Genomic DNA, 20,087 nt, shown 5'->3' on the forward strand with positions numbered 1-20,087 from the left:
CCCAGCAAAATTTAAAGCAATTCATGAAGCTCCAGTGCCCCGTAATAAACAGGAACTCCAAGCTTTCTTGGGACTCTTGAATTTCTATCACACATTCTTGAAACATAAGGCCACAGTGGCAGAACCATTGCATCACCTTCTTGACAAGTATGCTGCATGGCAGTGGACAGCCTGGCATGATAAAGCTTTCCAGGATGTAAAACACTTGTTATTGTCTGACAGTGTCTTGGTGCACTATGATGAACGGAAGCCCTTGATTCTCATGTGTGATGCATCTCCATATGGTATTGGAGCTGTCCTGAGCCACCAACTTGAGGACTCCCGTGAGATGCCTATTGCTTTCTACTCCAGAACAATGTCTTCAACAGAACGGAATTATTCCCAAATAGATAAGGAGGCCCTGGCTATTGTGGCTACTGTAAAAAAATTCCATAACTATGTCTATGGTTGACCATTCACTATTGCTACTGACCACAAGCCGTTATTGGGATTGTTTGCCCCTAACCAGCAGATGCCTCAAATATTATCTCCACGCATGTTTCTGTGGGTGATTATCCTGAATGCATATGACTACACCTTGCAACATCGACCTGGCAGGAGCATTGCGCATGCTGATGCTTTGAGCCACATCCCTCTCCTTTCTGCTGGGCTTGACACAACTCCTCCGCTGGACGTGCTGTTATTAGAGTCGTTACCGTACCCTCCATGCTGGGGATTTTGCCAATGCATCATCCAAGGATCTCATTCCTAAAGTGTACACTGCCACGTTGTGCGTCATTGCCAGTACACTGTGCAGCAGGAGCCTGAGCCATCCTGCAATGTTACATATATTAATGCTCTTTGGTATCTTGCATTTCAGATGGTCCAACATGAATGACTCATTCTGTCTGTCTTCCTCGTGTTGTTTTACAGCACAGTTATACAAGTTAAAACATAAAAGTGACATTAATAACCAAGAATAACATCTGTAGTTAAACCCTTGAAACATCTTATATTCTAAAGTCCATTCCACAATTGCTAAGGAATCATTTGTAAAGTGCACACCATGCTTATCTTTGTGTGGCAGAATGCAAATATAGGCAGAAAGTGCTGAGTGTTCCTCAAAAACAGTTCAGACACACATTTGCAGTTTATGGATTTATTTTGGCACCCTAGAACAAAGTAACTAAAATTGCATGTGCTCCATGGAGCACTAAGACAGTGGAACATAAGGAAGAAAAGAGCACCAAAGTTCATACATTGTGTTCTCTGCAATGCCACTAATGCCAATGAACGAAAAAGGAGAATAGCTACTTATAACTCCTATACACCTCTTGAACAAATGATTCTCACTGCACATTCTGTTCTTCAAAAACTTTCCCAAACTTTCCCAATGCAAGAAGACAATAAGGGATGCTAAAAAAGAATTTGAGGAGCACATTGCTAAGAACATAAAAACCAACAACAAAAAATTCTATAAATACATTCAAAGCAGGAGACCATCTAGGGAGACAATTGGACCCTTGGATGATAAGGGAGTCAAAGGTGTACTAAAGAATGATAAGGAGATTGCAGAGAAGCTAAATGAATTCTTTGCATCTGTCTTCACAGTGGAAGATATAGGGCAGATCCCTGAACCTGAACTAACATTTGCAGGAAGGGATTCTGAGGAACTGAGACAAATAGTGGTAACGAGAGAGGAAGTTCTAAGCTTAATGGACAATATAAAAACTGACAAATCACCGGGCCCGGATGGCACCCACCTGAGAGTTCTCAAAGAACTCAAAGGTGAAATTGCTGATCTGCTAACTAAAATATGTAACTTGTCCCTTGGGTCCTCCTCCGTGCCTGAGGACTGGAAAGTGGCAAATGTAACGCCAATCTTCAAAAAGGGATCCAGAGGGGATCCCGGAAATTACAGGCCAGTTAGCTTAACTTCTGTCCCTGGAAAAATGGTAGAAAGTATTATTAAAGCTAGATTAACTAAGCACATAGAAGAACAAGCCTTGCTGAAGCAGAGCCAGCATGGCTTCTGCAAGGGAAAGTCCTGTCTCAGTAACCTATTAGAATTCTTTGAGAGTGTCAACAAGCATATAAATAGAGGTGATCCAGTGGACATAGTGTACTTAGACTTTCAAAAAGCGTTTGACAAGGTACCTCACCAAAGGCTTCTGAGGAAGCTTAGCAGTCATGGAATAAGAGGAGAGGTCCTCTTGTGGATAAGGAATTGGTTAAGAAGCAGAAAGCAGAGAGTAGGAATAAACTGACAGTTCTCCCAATGGAGGGCTGTAGAAAGTGGAGTCCCTCAAGGATCGGTATTGGGACCTGTACTTTTCAACTTGTTCATTAATGACCTAGAATTAGGAGTGAGCAGTGAAGTGGCCAAGTCTGCGGACGACACTAAATTGTTCAGGGTTGTTAAAACAAAAAGGGATTGCGAAGAGCTCCAAAAAGACCTCTCCAAACTGAGTGAATGGGCAGAAAAATGGCAAATGCAATTCAATATAAACAAGTGTAAAATTATGCATATTGGAGCAAAAAATCTTAATTTCACATATACGCTCATGGGGTCTGAACTGGCGGTGACCGACCAGGAGAGAGACCTCGGGGTTGTAGTGGACAGCACGATGAAAATGTCGACCCAGTGTGCGGCAGCTGTGAAAAAGGCAAATTCCATGCTAGCGATAATTAGGAAAGGTATTGAAAATAAAACAGCCGATATCATAATGCCGTTGTATAAATCTATGGTGCGGCCGCATTTGGAATACTGTGTACAGTTCTGGTCGCCTCATCTCAAAAAGGATATTATAGAGTTGGAAAAGGTTCAGAAGAGGGCAACCAGAATGATCAAGGGGATGGAGCGACTCCCTTACGAGGAAAGGTTGCAGCATTTGGGGCTTTTTAGTTTAGAGAAAAGACGGGTCAGAGGGGACATGATAGAAGTGTATAAAATTATGCATGGCATTGAGAAAGTGGATAGAGAAAAGTTCTTCTCCCTCTCTCATAATACTAGAACTCGTGGACATTCAAAGAAGCTGAATGTTGGAAGATTCAGGACAGACAAAAGGAAGTACTTCTTTACTCAGCGCATAGTTAAACTATGGAATTTGCTCCCACAAGACGCAGTAATGGCCACCAGCTTGGATGGCTTTAAAAGAAGATTAGACAAATTCATGGAGGACAGGGCTATCAATGGCTACTAGCCATGATGGCTGTGCTGTGCCACCCTAGTCAGAGGCAGCATGCTTCTGAAAACCAGTTGCCGGAAGCCTCAGGAGGGGAGAGTGTTCTTGCACTCGGGTCCTGCTTGTGGGCTTCCCCCAGGCACCTGGTTGGCCACTGTGAGAACAGGATGCTGGACTAGATGGGCCACTGGCCTGATCCAGCAGGCTCTTCTTATGTTCTTATGTTCTTAACTTATAAGAAAATACTGATTCAGTTCTGACATCACAGCAAATCATGGTTTGTGCTAATAATCCACACCATGGATTATTGTGTACACACACGTATATGTACAACAGGTTTTTTTGTTTAGCTGCTTTCATTTTCCATCTACTCATCGCTTGTTTTCATAAATAAGCCAAGATATGAAGAAACCTTTTGCCTGTGCAAGCAACCATTTCACTCCAATGCAAGCTGTGATTAAACCAGGAAACCTCAATAAACCATAGTTTCCCTTTTTGTCTCCGAACCAGAGTTTGCAGTTGGTTTAGGATCCTGTCCTGTTCCGCTCTCTAGTTCTGATGAAATTTTAAACTATGATTAATTAAAGACTTCTGCATTGCATTCAGGTTTGCTGTGAAGGGAGGAGCAAAATGAGGGTGCGGGCATATCTTACTAAGACAGGATATGATAACCCAAACCAGACCAGTGTACAGTAAAGAAGAAGAAGAAAGGTTGGAGGATGGAGAGTGGTGTGTGTCTGGCCATGACCACTTTGGCCACTGGTGTGCAATTGCTAAAAGGGCATCTTGGAGAGACAAACAAACATATCTATCAAGCTAGGATATATAGGACTTAGAATATCCTTTGGATAATAAAGGATATAGCCTGGCAGAAATGCTGAAGAAGTGGGCATGTTAAGTTTAAAAGCAATACCTTTCTTTGAATTGTTCTTATCTATTTTCATCCTTACGTATATCTAAACAGCTATGCAGACTTGTATATAACCAGGTTTTGTCTTTAAATTTCAACTGGCACATTTGATTTCTTGTTTCAGCAGGTTTATTTTTGTTGTATCTTGTTTTATTTTAGGATATTGTAAGCTATTTTAGATGGTATCTTGCTTGGCAAGGAGGGATATACATTTTAATATAAGTGAATAAAAACCATTCTACCAAATGATTACTTACAGTTGCAAATCTAGTAATATTGGGTTGTAACCAATGGTGGCTTTGCCTTAGCAGAAGGTGCTTCTCCTCATGCAAGTCTGGCACCTCATCCCCCTTACCTACTACAGCTCTCTGTGCTATATCTCACTCAGTTCCTGAATGTCACCCAACTTTAGGAGCAGCTTTTACATGGGGAGGAGGAAGGTTAAGTAAGTAGGAGGAATTTGCAAAAAATGGGTGGCCTGAATTATCTAAGTGAAAGTGTTTTCTGCTAAGGTAAAGCCACCATTGGCTTTAATACAGTTACTGGAAAGTGCATTCCACTAAACTTAATTGAGCTTGCTCCAAGCAATTATTTATTATTTTATTTATTTAGTTATTACATTTATACCCCGCCTTTCTTTTCATCATAGAAACCCAAGGCAGCTTACATACGGTTCCCAGGCGGTCTTCCATCCAGGCACTGACCAGACCTAATCCTGCTTAGCTTCAGCAGGGTGCTGGCCTCAAGTGCCTTCAGACAACAGCCTGGTCTTATGCTTAGGATCAGGTTGTCAATCTAAACACTGGGTAGATGTAAAACTCTAAACACTGGGTAGTTGTATCGGTACTCCACAAATGTAGTATTCTGAACATACATACCTGTACAGTCTCCTCTTTCCCAGAATATTTTCCAATTTGAGTTACTCCACTGATATAGATCCCTAAAACAGGATGCAATGGCTTTATTTCAGTTTCTTGGTCATCTATGTACAACGTTACATCTGCTTCTGTTACTAGGAGACGGATTTGATGCCAGCCGTCATCAAACAATGTCTAGAAAAAAATGTGAGTATTGTAAATATATATTTAATAGTCATAGTCCTAAATATAGATGCAGTCCACGAAGTCCTACTCAGAGTAGACCCACTGAAATTAAGGAACCTACGTTTGTTGTTGTTGTTGTGTGCCTTCAAGTCAATTTTGACTTATGGCGACCCTATGAATCTTAGTCATGTTTATTAACTTCAACGGGTCTACTCTGAGTAAGATTAGCATTGAATGCCTCCCTATATATGTATGTACACATACACACACAGGTAAAAGTAAAAAATAAAAAATTAAGGTGAATGTAGCAGTATAAATCCTGAAAATATTTATTATAATAAGGTAAAATAAACCAAAAATGCATCAATATAACAGAATATATCTAAATTCAAACATGAAGAATTTTTTACAAAAATATATGTCAAGAACAATATATAAATGTGAATATTGTTTCTGATATGGAACAAGATTGGTAGGAGAAATCAAATTCTAATGTGGTGAGGATGTTTTCAAGGTGTGCCACAGTGAAATCACATCATCCAACATGAGTAAGGATTTGTCACCAAGGCTGGTTTCTAGTCTACTTCTTAAGCTTTCTAAAGGAACACATGCCAGGTTTTCTGTGGGACGCCATTTAGACTTGACAATGAGACATGACTATTTTCTGCTCAAATATCCAGTCAGACACTAACTATAAAATGAGAATTGTCTCTGATGCTTTGTTATAACCTACAATGAAACAGGATTACTTTGCATTTAAAAGCAAAGTTTGGTTACAATGATTTCATGAGTGACATCTTCTTTACCTTCACACGGGGTGCAGTAAAAGTAACAACCTGAGTATCATTTACTAGGCTCGTCGTAGTAAAGGATAACGTTCTGTCTTCTCCATTAACAGTAACAGCTATTTGTGGGCTTCCATCCAGGCTTAAAATCCTCCACAAATCCCATGTTTTTCTGACTTTAAACCTCTGAGTGGATACAAACACATATGATGGGGGAAGGCCTTCTGGAAAGACATTCCTGGAAAGCAATTTTTTAAAAATGAGCAAAACATACATTCTGAAATAATTACAAAACCGTTATGTTATCCATTATAAGGAAGTCATTTTTTCTTTAAAAGGATACAGATCTGTAAAACACTATACCTTGTCAGTTCTGACAAATCAATCCATGAGGTAACTTCATAAGCTTTTGCATTAGTAGATGGGATCTGAATCCTCTTTTTCACCTTTTTTTTCACGCCTAAACCTAGAAGTATATCAAATCCTTTTTCATCTCGCGATGCCACAGGAATTCTGGTTGGACAAACAGATTCTGAAGAGCAACAAAATGTGCAAAACATTTAATTTACAGATGTGATACCATAGTATAAATACGTAACGTTGAACACATAAGGATAAATCTTACAGCATTAGGCCAGCACACAATTAACTACGTCTGCAAATAAATAAATTATGGTACATACGGTCCGAGCGCCCAATTTAAAATGTTTTGAAACATGTAACGGGGAAGCTTACCACTTACTTTAGTGTGCAATGTAAATCTGGGATAAGGAGCTTTTTTCAGCCCAAGTGCAATATTCCCTCAAGGGCAACCTCCCAGGGGACCGCACACCAGGGGTGGGTGTGGCCAAACACTTACTACTTTCCATCCTCCACCCAGGCAAGTATGATGTATTGTCATAGTTCAAGGACATATTCCAGCCCAGAGCATGAAAGTAAATAGTTACAAAAAATGAATTACTTGTAATTTATTACTTTTTTGAGTAATGAGTGGGTAATTTCTTTACATTTTGATTGTAATAGAACAAGGAGTAATTTTATTACTTCTGAGGAGTAACTGTAATGTTTGCATTACTTTTGGGCATTACTGGGGGGGAGCAAGGGAAGTCTGCTCCTCTGATTCATGGATGGGGGGGAGGATGCACTTGATTTGATGAGCAAAGCTCTGAGCAGTGGCCTCTGCTTCTCTCTCTGCCTCCCTTACCAGCGGAGAGACCACCACTGCTATCTTATGGATAAAAAGAATTATTCTACCACCTCTGTGTGTGGATGTTTATTTTTAATGTTGCTTTAGGCTGTAGCAGCCAAGGCCGCACCTTGTAAGCACTCTAGTGTGGCTTTTTTAAAAAGTAACTTAACTGTCATTGTAGTGATTACTTTTGAGTAACGGTAAAGTAATCAATTCCTTTCAGAACAATTGTAATTGTAATGGTAATTTGTTCCTTTTTGGGGCCATGTAACAATAATTGTAATTTATTCCTTTTTAAAAGTAATCTTCCAAGCTCTGTTCAGCCAGGTAAAATCAATAGAAGAGGGCACAGAGCACGGCCAGTGAGGGATGTGGCCTGGAGGGATGCGGCCAAGGCAGAGTCCTAAGGGCCAGGCAGAGGGACATGGAGAGTCACCTTCAGTCCCTAGCCTTGAGGTTCCCCACCTCTGATATAAATGCTATGATTATTTTACCATATTTTTCCTATGCAAAATATCAAGACTTTTGGACTACCAGCACCACTGACAATCACTATATTGTGACTGATAACCAAACAGTATTTCACAATAGTGTCCAAAAATTTCATATACTGTATGCAGCCACCCACATTGACAGCTACTTGTACCACAACTATCTGGGTGGAGTGCGGAGGGCTACCCACATGGTCTGGAAGGACATTAATCAAGCCAGTGCAACGGCTTGTTTTTGCACTGGTTCTATTTGCACTGATATGATTACAATCTGCCTGAACCAGGCTCAGCTTATCCTGCTTCTTATACTGAAAGGGTAGAAGCACTAAACTGACTAGCCCTCCCTCGAAGCTTCAGGACTGCTACATAAACTGGTACAGGTCAAAAGCCCCAAGCCACCTGCTATACAATTTTCATGAGGATGGCAGAGGACATATGTTGCAACTGCAAAGGGGCTGAGAAACACATTGGCATTACCTTTGAAATGCACCAAGCCATGCTTTACTGCTATGAGAATGAGCCACGGTGAGCCTCGGGTTTATGCACTCCACCCTCCCCTCCCCTCCCCTCCCCTCCCGTCTTTCATGTGCAAGAGGAAGAAACTGAACGCTTCTACTTTTGTTTTATAATAAACTGCAGCTTCCTGTAATGTCCAGACTCAGGAACCTGTAATTTAATCTAACTATGGTTCATTAATAAGCTAGGATTCCTGAGTTTGAACACAACATGAAACTGAATTTTTTTAAATACCAAAAGTGATACCAAAAGAAGGGCAAAATACACTGTGTTCTCTCGATACCCACATTGTACTGTACTGCGTAATTAATTTCTCTGTAGTTTTATATTTTTTTAATATATGCCTCCATACTCTTGTTTTGTTACAGTTGTTATCTTGATATCTATATTTCTTTGCATGTTTTGTTTCTGTATCGATGGCCAATGTTTAATAAAGTTTAGTTTAAAAAAAAAAGTGGAAGCTTTCAATCTCCTCTGCTTATACATGAAGGAGGAGAGAATGAAGGATGGATTGGACAAACCCATAGCTTAGGTTTTCTCATTCACTGTCATCACACTAAACCATGGTTTCGCATTCGATCTGAACTGGACCATTGTTTACACTTTCCCTTCCTAGAGGTTTTGGCAAACCAAGAAGGGGCAGACCATTTGCCAGCCACTGCCACCCACTCCTCTGTTGCTCCTACCCTGATATTCGATTCCAACCTTCTGTGCAGGTATCCTAGTATAAGGAGAAGTAAGAGATCCAGTAAAATCCCATTCTCCAGACCCTAGAAAAATTAGGGTCCAGACCCAGAATCAAGCAAACTACAGTACAGATACTGAGTCTATTTGCATTAAACTGCCTGTTTTGACTTCTTTGCATTCACTGAGACTGCTATGGAGCAGAAATAAATTTCATTCTAAAAGAGCATGATGTGCTTGTGAAAAAATTCAAAGTTGGCTGAACAATACGTTAAAAAAACAACCACAAAACGTAATCCTGGGAACCTAACCTACAATGTTAAAAAGTTTTAAAAAATAGAAATGCTAACATTTCTTTACACTGACAATTACAGTAAAATCTCTGTTGCTCAGGCCCTAGGGGATAGAAAAGAGGATTTTTGTCCCAAATGGAGAAGCACGCCAATAAGAGGGTAGGGGTGGAAAGAGCAAACAAAGACCACAGTCTGAGAAGCTACATGAGTTCCATAACCCTAGCACTACCCTGCACCAAAGCCCCCAACCCTGCATGGTCGCCTGCTTTTGAAACTCAGGAAAGCCTTGCTTTGTGGCATAAGACAGTACAATTCAAGAAACAGACAGAAGTTCACCAGGGCAAACACAATCTCTTAGGTTTGCTGAAAAAAGCCGCTCTGGATCATAACCAAAGCATTTAAGAGGCAACGGAAGTAATGAGGTTTTTGGAGCATGTTCTGCTATGATGCACATAAAGCACTGCACAGAAGTGGGTCTTTCTTTCAGATACAAAAATAGGTCAACCCACTCTTTCAATGTCTTCCACATGTGAGTTAACCAAGAGGGCCATTTTCACAATCAGCTCCAGAACGGAAGTTGCTGCTCATGCGGACTGGAAGCCACTGGTGCCATGAGTAGAAGCGGCAATGCATGTGTTAGTACTCTATACTGAGTTTTGGCATCCCATTGCCAGAAAATACATGCTAAAAAAACCCCACAACAATTAAATTTTTGCATGTGCATTTCTGACCATGGTCACGGCAGTTCATCAGTCAGCATGAGCAACATTCACATCTCTAGAAGCTGTTGGGGAACTGGGCTTATAATCTGACTTCCTGTTAAGAGATGTGAATTTAAGGGCAGATCATCTGTTCCCAAATATGTGACTGTACTGTAATATATCAATAGCACTGAAATGCTTACAATCATAGATGAAAGCAAACATCCAGTTAAAACAGAAAGTACAAATAATAATCATAAGGCATTTTATAATCTAGTTACTAGTAGAATTTGCACACCTCAAAGTAAACTTTTCTCTCTTTTTTTACATCAAAACACAGCTACAAGGTTTAGGATATAGTTCTGATATTGCTTAAGAATCTCGATATTTTATTTTGTTCCTACTAGTCCTTTAAAACAAAACAATAAATGAGTACAGCTAGCAACTTGGTGACCCATTTCCCCCACTCCATTATGATGGATGTGGCAAACCATATACATGTTAATAGAAAGCATACATGGATTGGATGATTGTTAGTTTCTGACCCATAAATAAAAGAAATACAAAATAATAATTACAATAACAATAACAAAAATAAATGGTTGCACCATCCACACTCATGGTACTTTACAAAGTAACATAAGCAAAAATGGGGGTGGGGTCCTTCTCCAAAGAACTGACATTATGGCACAACTGGACACAAAGGTGGGAGGTCCCTGATCAGATTTCCTGTAGCTTTTAAAAATGTAAGTGTAGCCAAAGAGTGGAATTCAGATCAGGACTGAAGAAGGAGCCCAAATAGTACCTGTCAGTTTTGTATCACAAGGGTAACAGCAGTTCTGAGGAGGGGGTGGTTCTGATCAGAAAATGGGATAGGGGAAAGGGTTAACCAGGAGTAGCCAATGTTGTGTCAAGCAGATGCTGTTGGACTACTAATCCCATCATCCCTCACAATTGGCCATGCTGGCTGGAGCTAATGGGAGTTGTGGTCAACAGCTGGAGAGCACCCCATTGGCTTCCTCTGGGTTAAACCCTTCCCCCACAGTTACATGGTCCAAATCAAACTGGTTCTTTCTTAGAGCTCAGCTCACCCTTTTTAAAAATCAGTCACGGGGGGGGGGGCATTACGGATCTCCAGCTGCCTTGTCTAATCTGGCTCTATTTTTGTCAGTGTGGGGGAGACAACAGAGAATGAGAAGGAATGGAGGCAACAGCATAACAAAAGTTGGAGTCATGAATTTATTTTGGTAAGCTTGCAAAGCACCAGCATGTTTAATAACAACACTGTTTCTGACTTCTTTAAAATATTTTTAAAGTCACAGCAAATATTCTGAGAACCTTCTGAAATCATCTTATGTATTGGTCTGGGGTTTGGATCCAACGGTTTCTTTCTCTTCACAGATGATTCCATCTATGAATGGAACAGAATCTCTGGATCTCACTCAGGATCTTTTCTTTTCAAAAAATAGAAGAGAACAGACTTCAAACACTAGGGATTAAATTTCATCTCACATCTAGCCTGAAATGCAGCTATGTCGTATAGTTTATTATAAAATCTCAGAGAATAGTCTCTACACTGCCAGGGATAGCTGCAGTGCATTCTGCAGAGAATATTTTGAATGTCTCTGAAAAAGCCTTTAGCAGACTTTTGCCAGCAGACCTTTGAGATGTAGGGAAAGAGCAAAAGGGGTGATATGAATGGTTGTGAGGATGTAAGAGATCCTGGGAAAGCAACTTTGAGGTAGGGACGCTGCACACAACCTTATTTTCTCCCTGCATGGTGCTCCCTCCAAAGAGAGAGGAGCATGTGTACAAGGAGAAAGGTTTTTCAGCAAAACCTGTGGCCCTCTGAATGCTGTTGGACTCCATCAGTCCTAGCCAGTATCGCCAATAATCAGGACTGATGGGAGTTGTAGTCCAACCTGGAGGGCAGCAGGTTCCTCATCCCTGATTTAGTCATTCTGTTTACAGAGCCAGAAAAAGACAGGCCCTGCACTTGCTTTCTGCTGGTGCTGAAATGGCATCATAAAAGCTCAGGAAGCTAGGCTACTACAGAACCATGACAACGTAAGCAGGACACAACCTGGCATCTCCTCAGGATGAAGAACACAGAACTCGTTGTGTTGACGATGGCTTGTTGGCAATTGCTCTTAGTTTATCCTCTTCAGTTCCAGCTGAGGACCATAGTCTCTGACCATACTAAAATACCTGGTGGTTTCAGCACTCACTCCAGAATCCAGTCCCTCTCAGGCCTCTCCATTCGCTGGGACATATTCATCAGTTCACTGCTAAGGCTGCTGCAACATCTGGGGGATGGTCAGCCTGCTGAAGTTTCATATTTGTAATGGCTAGTCTAGACTCAGGAATTGCCAGATGTGGTGATTACAAAGTCTGCCTTGGCAGTGAGCTTCATTTCCTCACTTCTCATGCAACATTTCTTCTTCGTACCAAGCCTGTGTGTCCTCCTGCATACAATGCTTCCTTGTTCCATTCTATTGAGTAGCATAATTAAATTATACATGTCATATATGCTGCCTTTCAATTTGTCAAAACTCAAAAATAAAAAATTAAACCTGTTCTGGATGGGGTTGCACTCCCCCTGAAGGAGCAGGTTCGTAGCTTGGGGTTCTCCTAGAACCATTTCTGTCACTTGAGGCTCAGGTAGCCTCGGTGGCATGGAGTGCCTTCTACCAATTTCAGTTGGTGGCCCAACTACATCCCTATCTGGACAGGGATAACCTGGCTTCAGTTGTCCATTCTCTGGTAACCTCCAAATTAGATTACTGCAATGCACTCTACGTGGGGCTGCCTTTGAAGACGGTTCGGAAATTGCAGCTTGTACACTTCCGGGAAGGGTGACTTAGCCTGTGCCTGCTTTTGAGACGGGCTCCTGCCTCAAAAGAAGCTTATTCAGATATATCAGTCAGTTTTTTCTTTTTTTTTTGACTGATTAAACTTCTCCCGGGTAGGGAGAAACGAAGAGATTAACCTCAAAGCCTATTTTTGTTGGGACGACCAGATCTCATTAATTTATGGGACGAGGTCCAGCCGACGAAGGTGGGACGGATTTTCAACAGCAAGCTCTATCTGTTAAAGCGAACGTTCATCTTATCTTCTAAGAGAGAACGCACTAACAGGCAAGCACCCTTCTTTCTATATTTTTCTTTTACTTGACTTAAATTGTTGCTGTTTAAAAGAGATTTGCCAGATTGATCGGTTTTTGACATCTCACTGGGGAGCCGTAACTTTTCTCTGCTACGCACTAATTAATAGCTTATCTCTGTTTTTGTTGCAAAAAGCTGTCCTGGATTTGCATTCTAAAGATACACACAGAAGAGGGATTTCTATTCCAGATTTTTATTTTGAAAAATATTATACTGTTTTGAGACTACTCTCTTTTTGGTCTATTTTATTTTGACGAATCTGTTTCTTGACGATTGCCATTAATTGCTTCGATCCTGGGAACTGCATTTTGTTTACTTAACTATTGGAGAGATAAGGCTGTCTGCTCTGTTTATACTGTGATGTCACCAAGTTTGGAGTATTAACCCAATTGTTGCTGAAATAAGAAGTGGTTTTCCTATATTTTTCTTTTAAAATGGCAATTAAGAAAGTGGCTGAGAATCTGGAAATAACTATGTTTCAGAGAATAATGAATGAGATTGAGATAACGAAAATTGAATTGAGTAAAATGAAGCAGGAGATTAAAGATATAAGGGTCCCTGTGAGAGAGGTGACCCTGGAAGGGGTCCCTGTGAGAGAGGAGACCCCGGAGATTGGAATAGGGGTCCCTGTGAGAGAGGAGACCCTGGAGACTGGAATAGGGGTCCCTGTGAGAGAGGAGATCCCGGAGATTGGAACAAACGTGGAACAGGAACAAGATTTGGAGTCTATGGACTTTAGAAATAAAATCTATTGTTTGGAACTCAATGTTATCTCTGAAGAAATTAATGAAGACTCTAGAGATAAAGTTATCAATGGCATGGATTATCTTCTGGACTGGAATGATGTGATGGAGCCCAATATAGAGAAAATCTATGGAATTAACTGCAGCCATGTGACAATGGAAAAACTTTTAAGAGATGACCCAGTGTATTTTGAAAAAAAGAACAGAGATATGATTTTACAGCAGTATTTCAGCAACTTATTCAGAATGGATGGCAAGAAAATATTTGGGATAGAGGTAATTCCCATCAGACTCTTATTATATGACTATGGCTTTGACAGCAAGATTATTATGGAATACTGATAATGGAAGATTGGATATTGAAATTACTGGACTTAACAAGACTACTGAAGATGGAAGATGGAAAATGGAACTAATAGAGATAATAGAACAATGGCTACTGAAATTACTGAACCTAACAGATTCTGATGTGATGGATTAATTGAAATGTTTATTTTGACTATGGTTATGACAATAAGATTATCATAATTAGTAATGAGATGGATTAATCGATATGCTTATCTGGAAAAAAAAAATTGATAGATATATTTCTTAAAGAATTGAAACCTCTCTTTGACTTTTTGTGGAAAGAATAAAGTAATGTTTATGAGATTTGATGATTAAGTAAGATAACTACTGGAGGAAAGTGATTTTATAATAGGACTTAAGAGACAGGATTGCTATATATTATAGACTTATAACTGATTTGATCTTTGACAAATGGGAAGTCAATATTTTACTCTTTATTTTTTATTTATTTTTTTTTTTTCTTCTTTTCTTTTTTTCTTTTTGTTTAACTATTTTTGATTTTGTTTTTTGTCTTTGAATGTTTTATGATTTTGTCTTGTATGTTTTATGAAAATCTGAATAAAAATTATTGAAAAAAAAAAAAAAGGAAATTGCAGCTTGTGCAAAATGCAGCAGCCAGATTGCTAACAGGGACCAGACAGTCCGAACATATAAAACCGATTCTGGCCCGCTTGCATTGGCTGCCTTTATGTTTCCGAGCTCGATTCAAGGTGCTGGTTTTGACCTATAAAGCCTCACACGGCTTGGGACCACAATACCTGATGGAACGCCTCTGCCGATACGAACCCACCCGTACACTACGTTCAAGATCAAAGGACCTCCTCCGGGTGCCTACTCCAAGGGAAGCTCGGAGGGTGGCAACAAGGGAGAGGGCCTTCTCAGTGGTGGCCCCCAAATTATGGAATGATTTCTTTGACGAGGTGCACCTGGCGCCAACACTGTTATCTTTTCGGCGCCAGGTCAAGACTTTCCTCTTCTCCCAGGCATTTTAACATGTGTTTTTAAATTGTTTTTATATTGTTTTGAATTTTAAAATTGTGTTTTAAATTGTTTTTAAAATATGTTTTTAAATTGTGTATTTGTTTTAATGTTTTTGATTGCTGTAAACCACCCAGAAAGCTTCAACTATGGGGCGGTATACAAGTGCAATAAATAAATAAATAAATAAATAAATAAATTTAAGGCTGTTATGATTCAGATTTTTAACAGCCAGCTCACAGACCATCAGGAATCCTGTACAGCAGCACATCCATACATCTTCCACTAAGTGTATTATCCACATGCATTCTGAAAAACGGTCCTGTCTGGAACCCTGGATGCTAGTCAGTAGAGAGTGCTAAGCTACATCTGGTGTATGGAACTGGATCTGGCTGGTGGGCTGGATCCTTCTCTCCCCGACCCCCTGCCGGCCACATTTGACAGGTACCACTGGTCAGCTGATTGGTGCCTGCAAAGCCCCTTTCAGCCCAGTCATACCTTTACCTGATGTCAGGTATACAGCAGGTGGCCGTGGCTTGGCCAAAACAGCCTCCAAGAGGAGGAGGAAGGAGGGGGGACCCCAAGATGCCAAAAAAGGAGAATTACTTGATTAAGAAATCCAAATCGGTTTATTAAAAACATGTAGCCATGTTAATTTCTCATTGCACAGAATCGGCATAAAGATTATTTGCACATTTTGCCTACAGAACGGTTCCAGATAGACATTTTAGATTCGCCCCTGACGAAGGCCAAGTCTAGAGTGGCCAAAACATGTTGGGCTTCTTTCCTCTTTTTAATAAACCGATTTGGATATCTTAATCAAGTAATTCTCCTTTTTGGGCATCTTGGGGTCCCCCCTCCTTCTTCCTCCTGTGGTCTTGGATGCCATTTACTTTTGCTGTTCAAAACAGCCTCCAAGCCAAGTAGGGAGGTCTGGTGGGCCTAATTATGCTCATGGGCCAGAGCTACTTAGACTGTACATGCAATATATATGCTACTAAAATAAGTGAGATCAACACACCACAACAGCATATCACATGGCTTAAAAAAGTTAATGGCGCTGCAAAAAGGAATTAATATTTACCTTCACATAGTTTCTGCTTTATGACTTCCCTTATCCTGGATATTGCAATATAATCTTCAACATAGAACACGTATGTTGATGAAGGTTTGTTGGCAATTGCTCTCAATTCTTCCTCTTCGGTTTCTGAACCAACTCCAATAGCAAACAGAGTGATCTTGTTTTTTCTTGCTTCAGCTGCCACATCTTTGACTTCATCCTGTGACTTGCCATCAGTGAGAACAACTGCAATTTTTGTAAGGAATCTTGAGGATTTGGCAAATAGGTGGTCCATCGCAAACTGAATTGCTTTTCCTGTTCTTGTATTTCCACCCAAGTATTGTATAAATTCCACTTCTTTGACTAGGTTTTCATTGGAATCTTGAGACCCAAGGGGGATTTCAAGTACAGGATAATCACTGTACTGAACTACTCCAACTTGAATAAACTTTGGTCCTATGTCAAAGTTACTTGTAATATTTACAAGCCACCTTTTGATTATTTCGAAGTTTTCTGGGCCAACACTATAGGAGCCATCCAAGATGAAAACTAGATCTGTTGGGGCAGTTCGACAACCTTAAAAAATGGAGAGAATCAAAAGTATATGTTTACTTTAAAAAAAAAGTTCAGTAATCTGCATTAAATATTATCTCTTCAGATTGCTACCATTCAATGGCCCATCATCAAGAGCCAAAAACATGATATTTCTGCAAATGCTTCTTCTACAATTGGGTGGAATCCAGAGAAAGTTAGTTGAACTTAGGTTCCACTTAAATGAACAGGAAAAGTTAGTCATGACTTAAGCCCCATTGATTTCAGTAGCAACTAATTTCAGTCTGGATTCAACCCAATTAATTCTATGTCTTCTCAATAACAAGAGAGTCAGGCAAGCTTAAACCTAGAGCATACTTTCTAGGATGTAAACCCCATTGAACACCATTCTCAGTTAGCATGCACAGGACTGCACTGCATTTCTCACTGAAATTGACAGGACACATTTTTCATGACTTAGTTTTCCTTAAATCCAGCTGAAACTATATTTTTCTGGATTGGAGCTGTACCTCCTATGGGTGATCTTATCACCTGCCTATTTTGAGTCTTTCAGCAACATACCAATTGACCTAATGTATTCCCATGTCTATTTGATGATTTTCCATAGGATTTGGCCTCAGCAAGTATCACAAAGGAAGAGGAAAAAGGTAAAAAGTGGACTGTGGAATTACCTGTAATTTTCTGTGTCTATAGGTATTGTCTGTGCTCAAGGGCCAGACCTCAGGGGTTTATTTTACCAGATCTTTGTTGTTTTTATTTGTTGGGATATTGTCAGTTGCATACATTTACAATTTTCTGATGTGGTTTATATTAATTGGATATTACACCAAGAAATGAGAACTTTCAAACAGATGTGTTAGTCATCCGAGTGAGAAAAAATATATAACAGTACTCATCATTTCCCCATAGTACGCAAGGCATGCTTTAAACCATTCAAAACCCTGCAGAGTGGTTTGTGGTTATAATAATTCACTGGAGAGAAACCACATCCTTTCAAACACCATCAGTAAATGGTCACACCTAACCACATTTGGTTGTGTCTAACCACAGAGTATCTAACCAAAGTGAAACAGATTAACACACATCCTTAAATAGCTTTCCTGTGCCTACATTCATTACACTGGTCAACACTAATTTTATTGCCAATGATGTTTGATTGGTTTTAGGGTAACTTTGTGTTGCTGATTCCGAATATGGCATCGGTTTTGCTAGATTGGCTCTAATTTTTGAGATAATGGATGCCCCCATTGAAAAACATAACAAATTCAAAAAATTTAATGGTCAGGGATAGCCTACCCACAAATGACATGGAAACTGTCTCAAATCATACAAAAGTAAACACATGAAATACCTAATGGCGTTGTATTCAGTACAATAACATTAAAACAACGTAAGCTGATTCAGATAATCACAATTAATGCATAGAAAAACGCTGTGTGTACGATTTTCTTTTATGTGGGGCATCAGGACAATCACGTTGGAGGCTCCAGCAGTAGTCTGCCATCATGTGTCTGTCCCATCTGCCTTGATACCTTTCCTCCATCACCTTTATATCCTGATGGAACCTCGCCCCTTGTTCCTCACTAAAATCACCAAGATTATCCGGAAATCTGTCTAAGTGGCTATGGAGATAGTGTACCTTTATGCTCATATTAGTACCCAAATGTTTAAAGTTAGCGAGCATGTTTTGCACCAATTCCTCATAATTGTCTGTTTTGTGGTTACCCAAGTTCTTGACAACTGAGATATAACTGCACCAGGCAGAAGCTTCAACATCATTCATAAATTTAGTGAAATTCAAATCATTGATGAGTTTACGAATTTTAGGACCATCAAAGATTCCTGCTTTTACTTTTTCCATAGTCAGTCCAAGGAATGATCTACAAATGTATTTGAAGCAATCACCATCTTTGTCCAAGGCCTTAACAAATTGCTTCATCAGTCCAAGCTTGATATGGAGTGGTGGGAGAATGATTTTTTCTCTGACAACCAATAGCTTGTTAATGATGTTCGCTGCACCTACAGTCATGTGTTCCCTTGAAGGCCATGTCACTTTTTCCCAATGATCTCGCTTTGCCCTACTATCCCACAAGCAGATGAAACAAGGGTACTTCGTGTATCCACTTTGCTGCCCAAGCAAGAAGTTCACCATCTTTAGATCAACACAAATAGACCACTGGTGCTCACGATAGCAGAGCTTCTGCAAGACCATTTTGATATTTTCATATTCTTCTTTAAGTTTTATTGAGTGAGCAATTGGAAGAGATGCATAGCGGTTACCATTGTGCAATAAAACACATTTCAAGCTTCTGGTGGAGCTGTCTATAAAAAGCCGCCAATCTTCTAGTCGACATTCCGGTAGTTCCATTTGGAGAAGAAGTCCAGGAATGTTATTGCAGTATACAAGTTCTTCATCTTGGCTGAAGTATGGAAGAAGTCCCTCCTCTCTTGTCCGATAAGTTGTTATGTTAGCTTCCAGCTGTAGACAGTTCTTTTCCATTAGCCTGGATGCTAAAAGTTCAGATGCTTGCTTTGACAGACTGAGGTCTCATATCAGATCATTGAGTTCTTTTTGGGAGAACTGCTCAGGTGTTGAAAAGCTTTCTTCATATCCACTTCCAGGGCTACCACCTGTGCTACACTCCACGTCCAGCATTTCTTCAACATCTGACAATGGAAGGTCAGGCAGTGAGGTAAACACTGGTATGGGAACGTCTTCGCTGTGTGGCACAGGTCGCCTTGCTGAGTCCAAATAAGGATACTCCCACTTACGTTTCTTGTAGCAATTGAAGCCTTTCACATTCACAACACAAAAATAACAATCATCAGGATGGTTTTGCGGCTCTCTCCACACCATAGGCACACCAAAGTTTAAACGTTTCCTTTCTCCATTTTTCCACTGTTGTAGGCACTCTACACAGGTTTTGCAAACCTTATGGGGAGCCCAAGACTTATCTTGATCTCCAAGCTTCACTCCAAAATAAGCAAGATATGCTTGTTTTACAAAGTCAGAGATGTTTTTTCTTTGTTTTTGCAGAGTGTATTCGCCACCAGGGCCAGCTCCAGGAATGCGGGGGCCCTTGGGCATTAGCCTGCCCCGGGCCCCTCTGCTCCCCTTCCACGATCCCGCGGATCACAAGACGAGCTTCCGAACCGCCTGCCATCCCCCGCCATCCCCAGCGCTTCACCTACCTTTCTCTGCTGTTCGAGCAGAGTTACCATCAATAAAGATGGCGGCCGAGGTTTCCGTAAGGGACTGAAGCCTTTGCCGCCATCTTGGTTGATGGCATGCAGCGTGCGCATTGCTGCCATCAACCAAGATGGCGGCAGAGGCTTAAGTCCCTTACGGAAACCTCGGCCGCCATCTTTATTGATGGCAACCCTGCGCGAACAGCAGAGAAAGGTAGGTGAAGCGCTGGGGATGGCGGGGGATGGTGGGCGGTTCGGAAGCTCGTCTTGCGATCTG

General features: G+C 40.5%; 1 protein-coding gene across 1 annotated transcript in view; it reads right to left on the reverse strand.

The window, feature by feature from the left end:
• The window catches only part of COL21A1 (collagen type XXI alpha 1 chain), a 178,127-nt gene that overhangs the window by 120,317 nt on the left and 37,723 nt on the right, over window positions 1–20,087 (reverse strand). Inside the window, exons 3-6 of the mRNA XM_061622997.1 lie at window positions 16,094–16,645; window positions 6,266–6,434; window positions 5,924–6,140; window positions 4,953–5,126 (exon numbers count right to left, since the gene is read on the reverse strand). Of these exons, the coding sequence (XP_061478981.1) occupies window positions 4,953–5,126; window positions 5,924–6,140; window positions 6,266–6,434; window positions 16,094–16,645 (1,112 nt within the window). The remainder of the gene's footprint in view (window positions 1–4,952; window positions 5,127–5,923; window positions 6,141–6,265; window positions 6,435–16,093; window positions 16,646–20,087) is intronic.

Source organism: Rhineura floridana, chromosome 4, assembly GCF_030035675.1.
Source record: "Rhineura floridana isolate rRhiFlo1 chromosome 4, rRhiFlo1.hap2, whole genome shotgun sequence".
In the NCBI taxonomy this organism is placed as follows: Eukaryota; Metazoa; Chordata; class Lepidosauria; order Squamata; family Rhineuridae; genus Rhineura; species Rhineura floridana.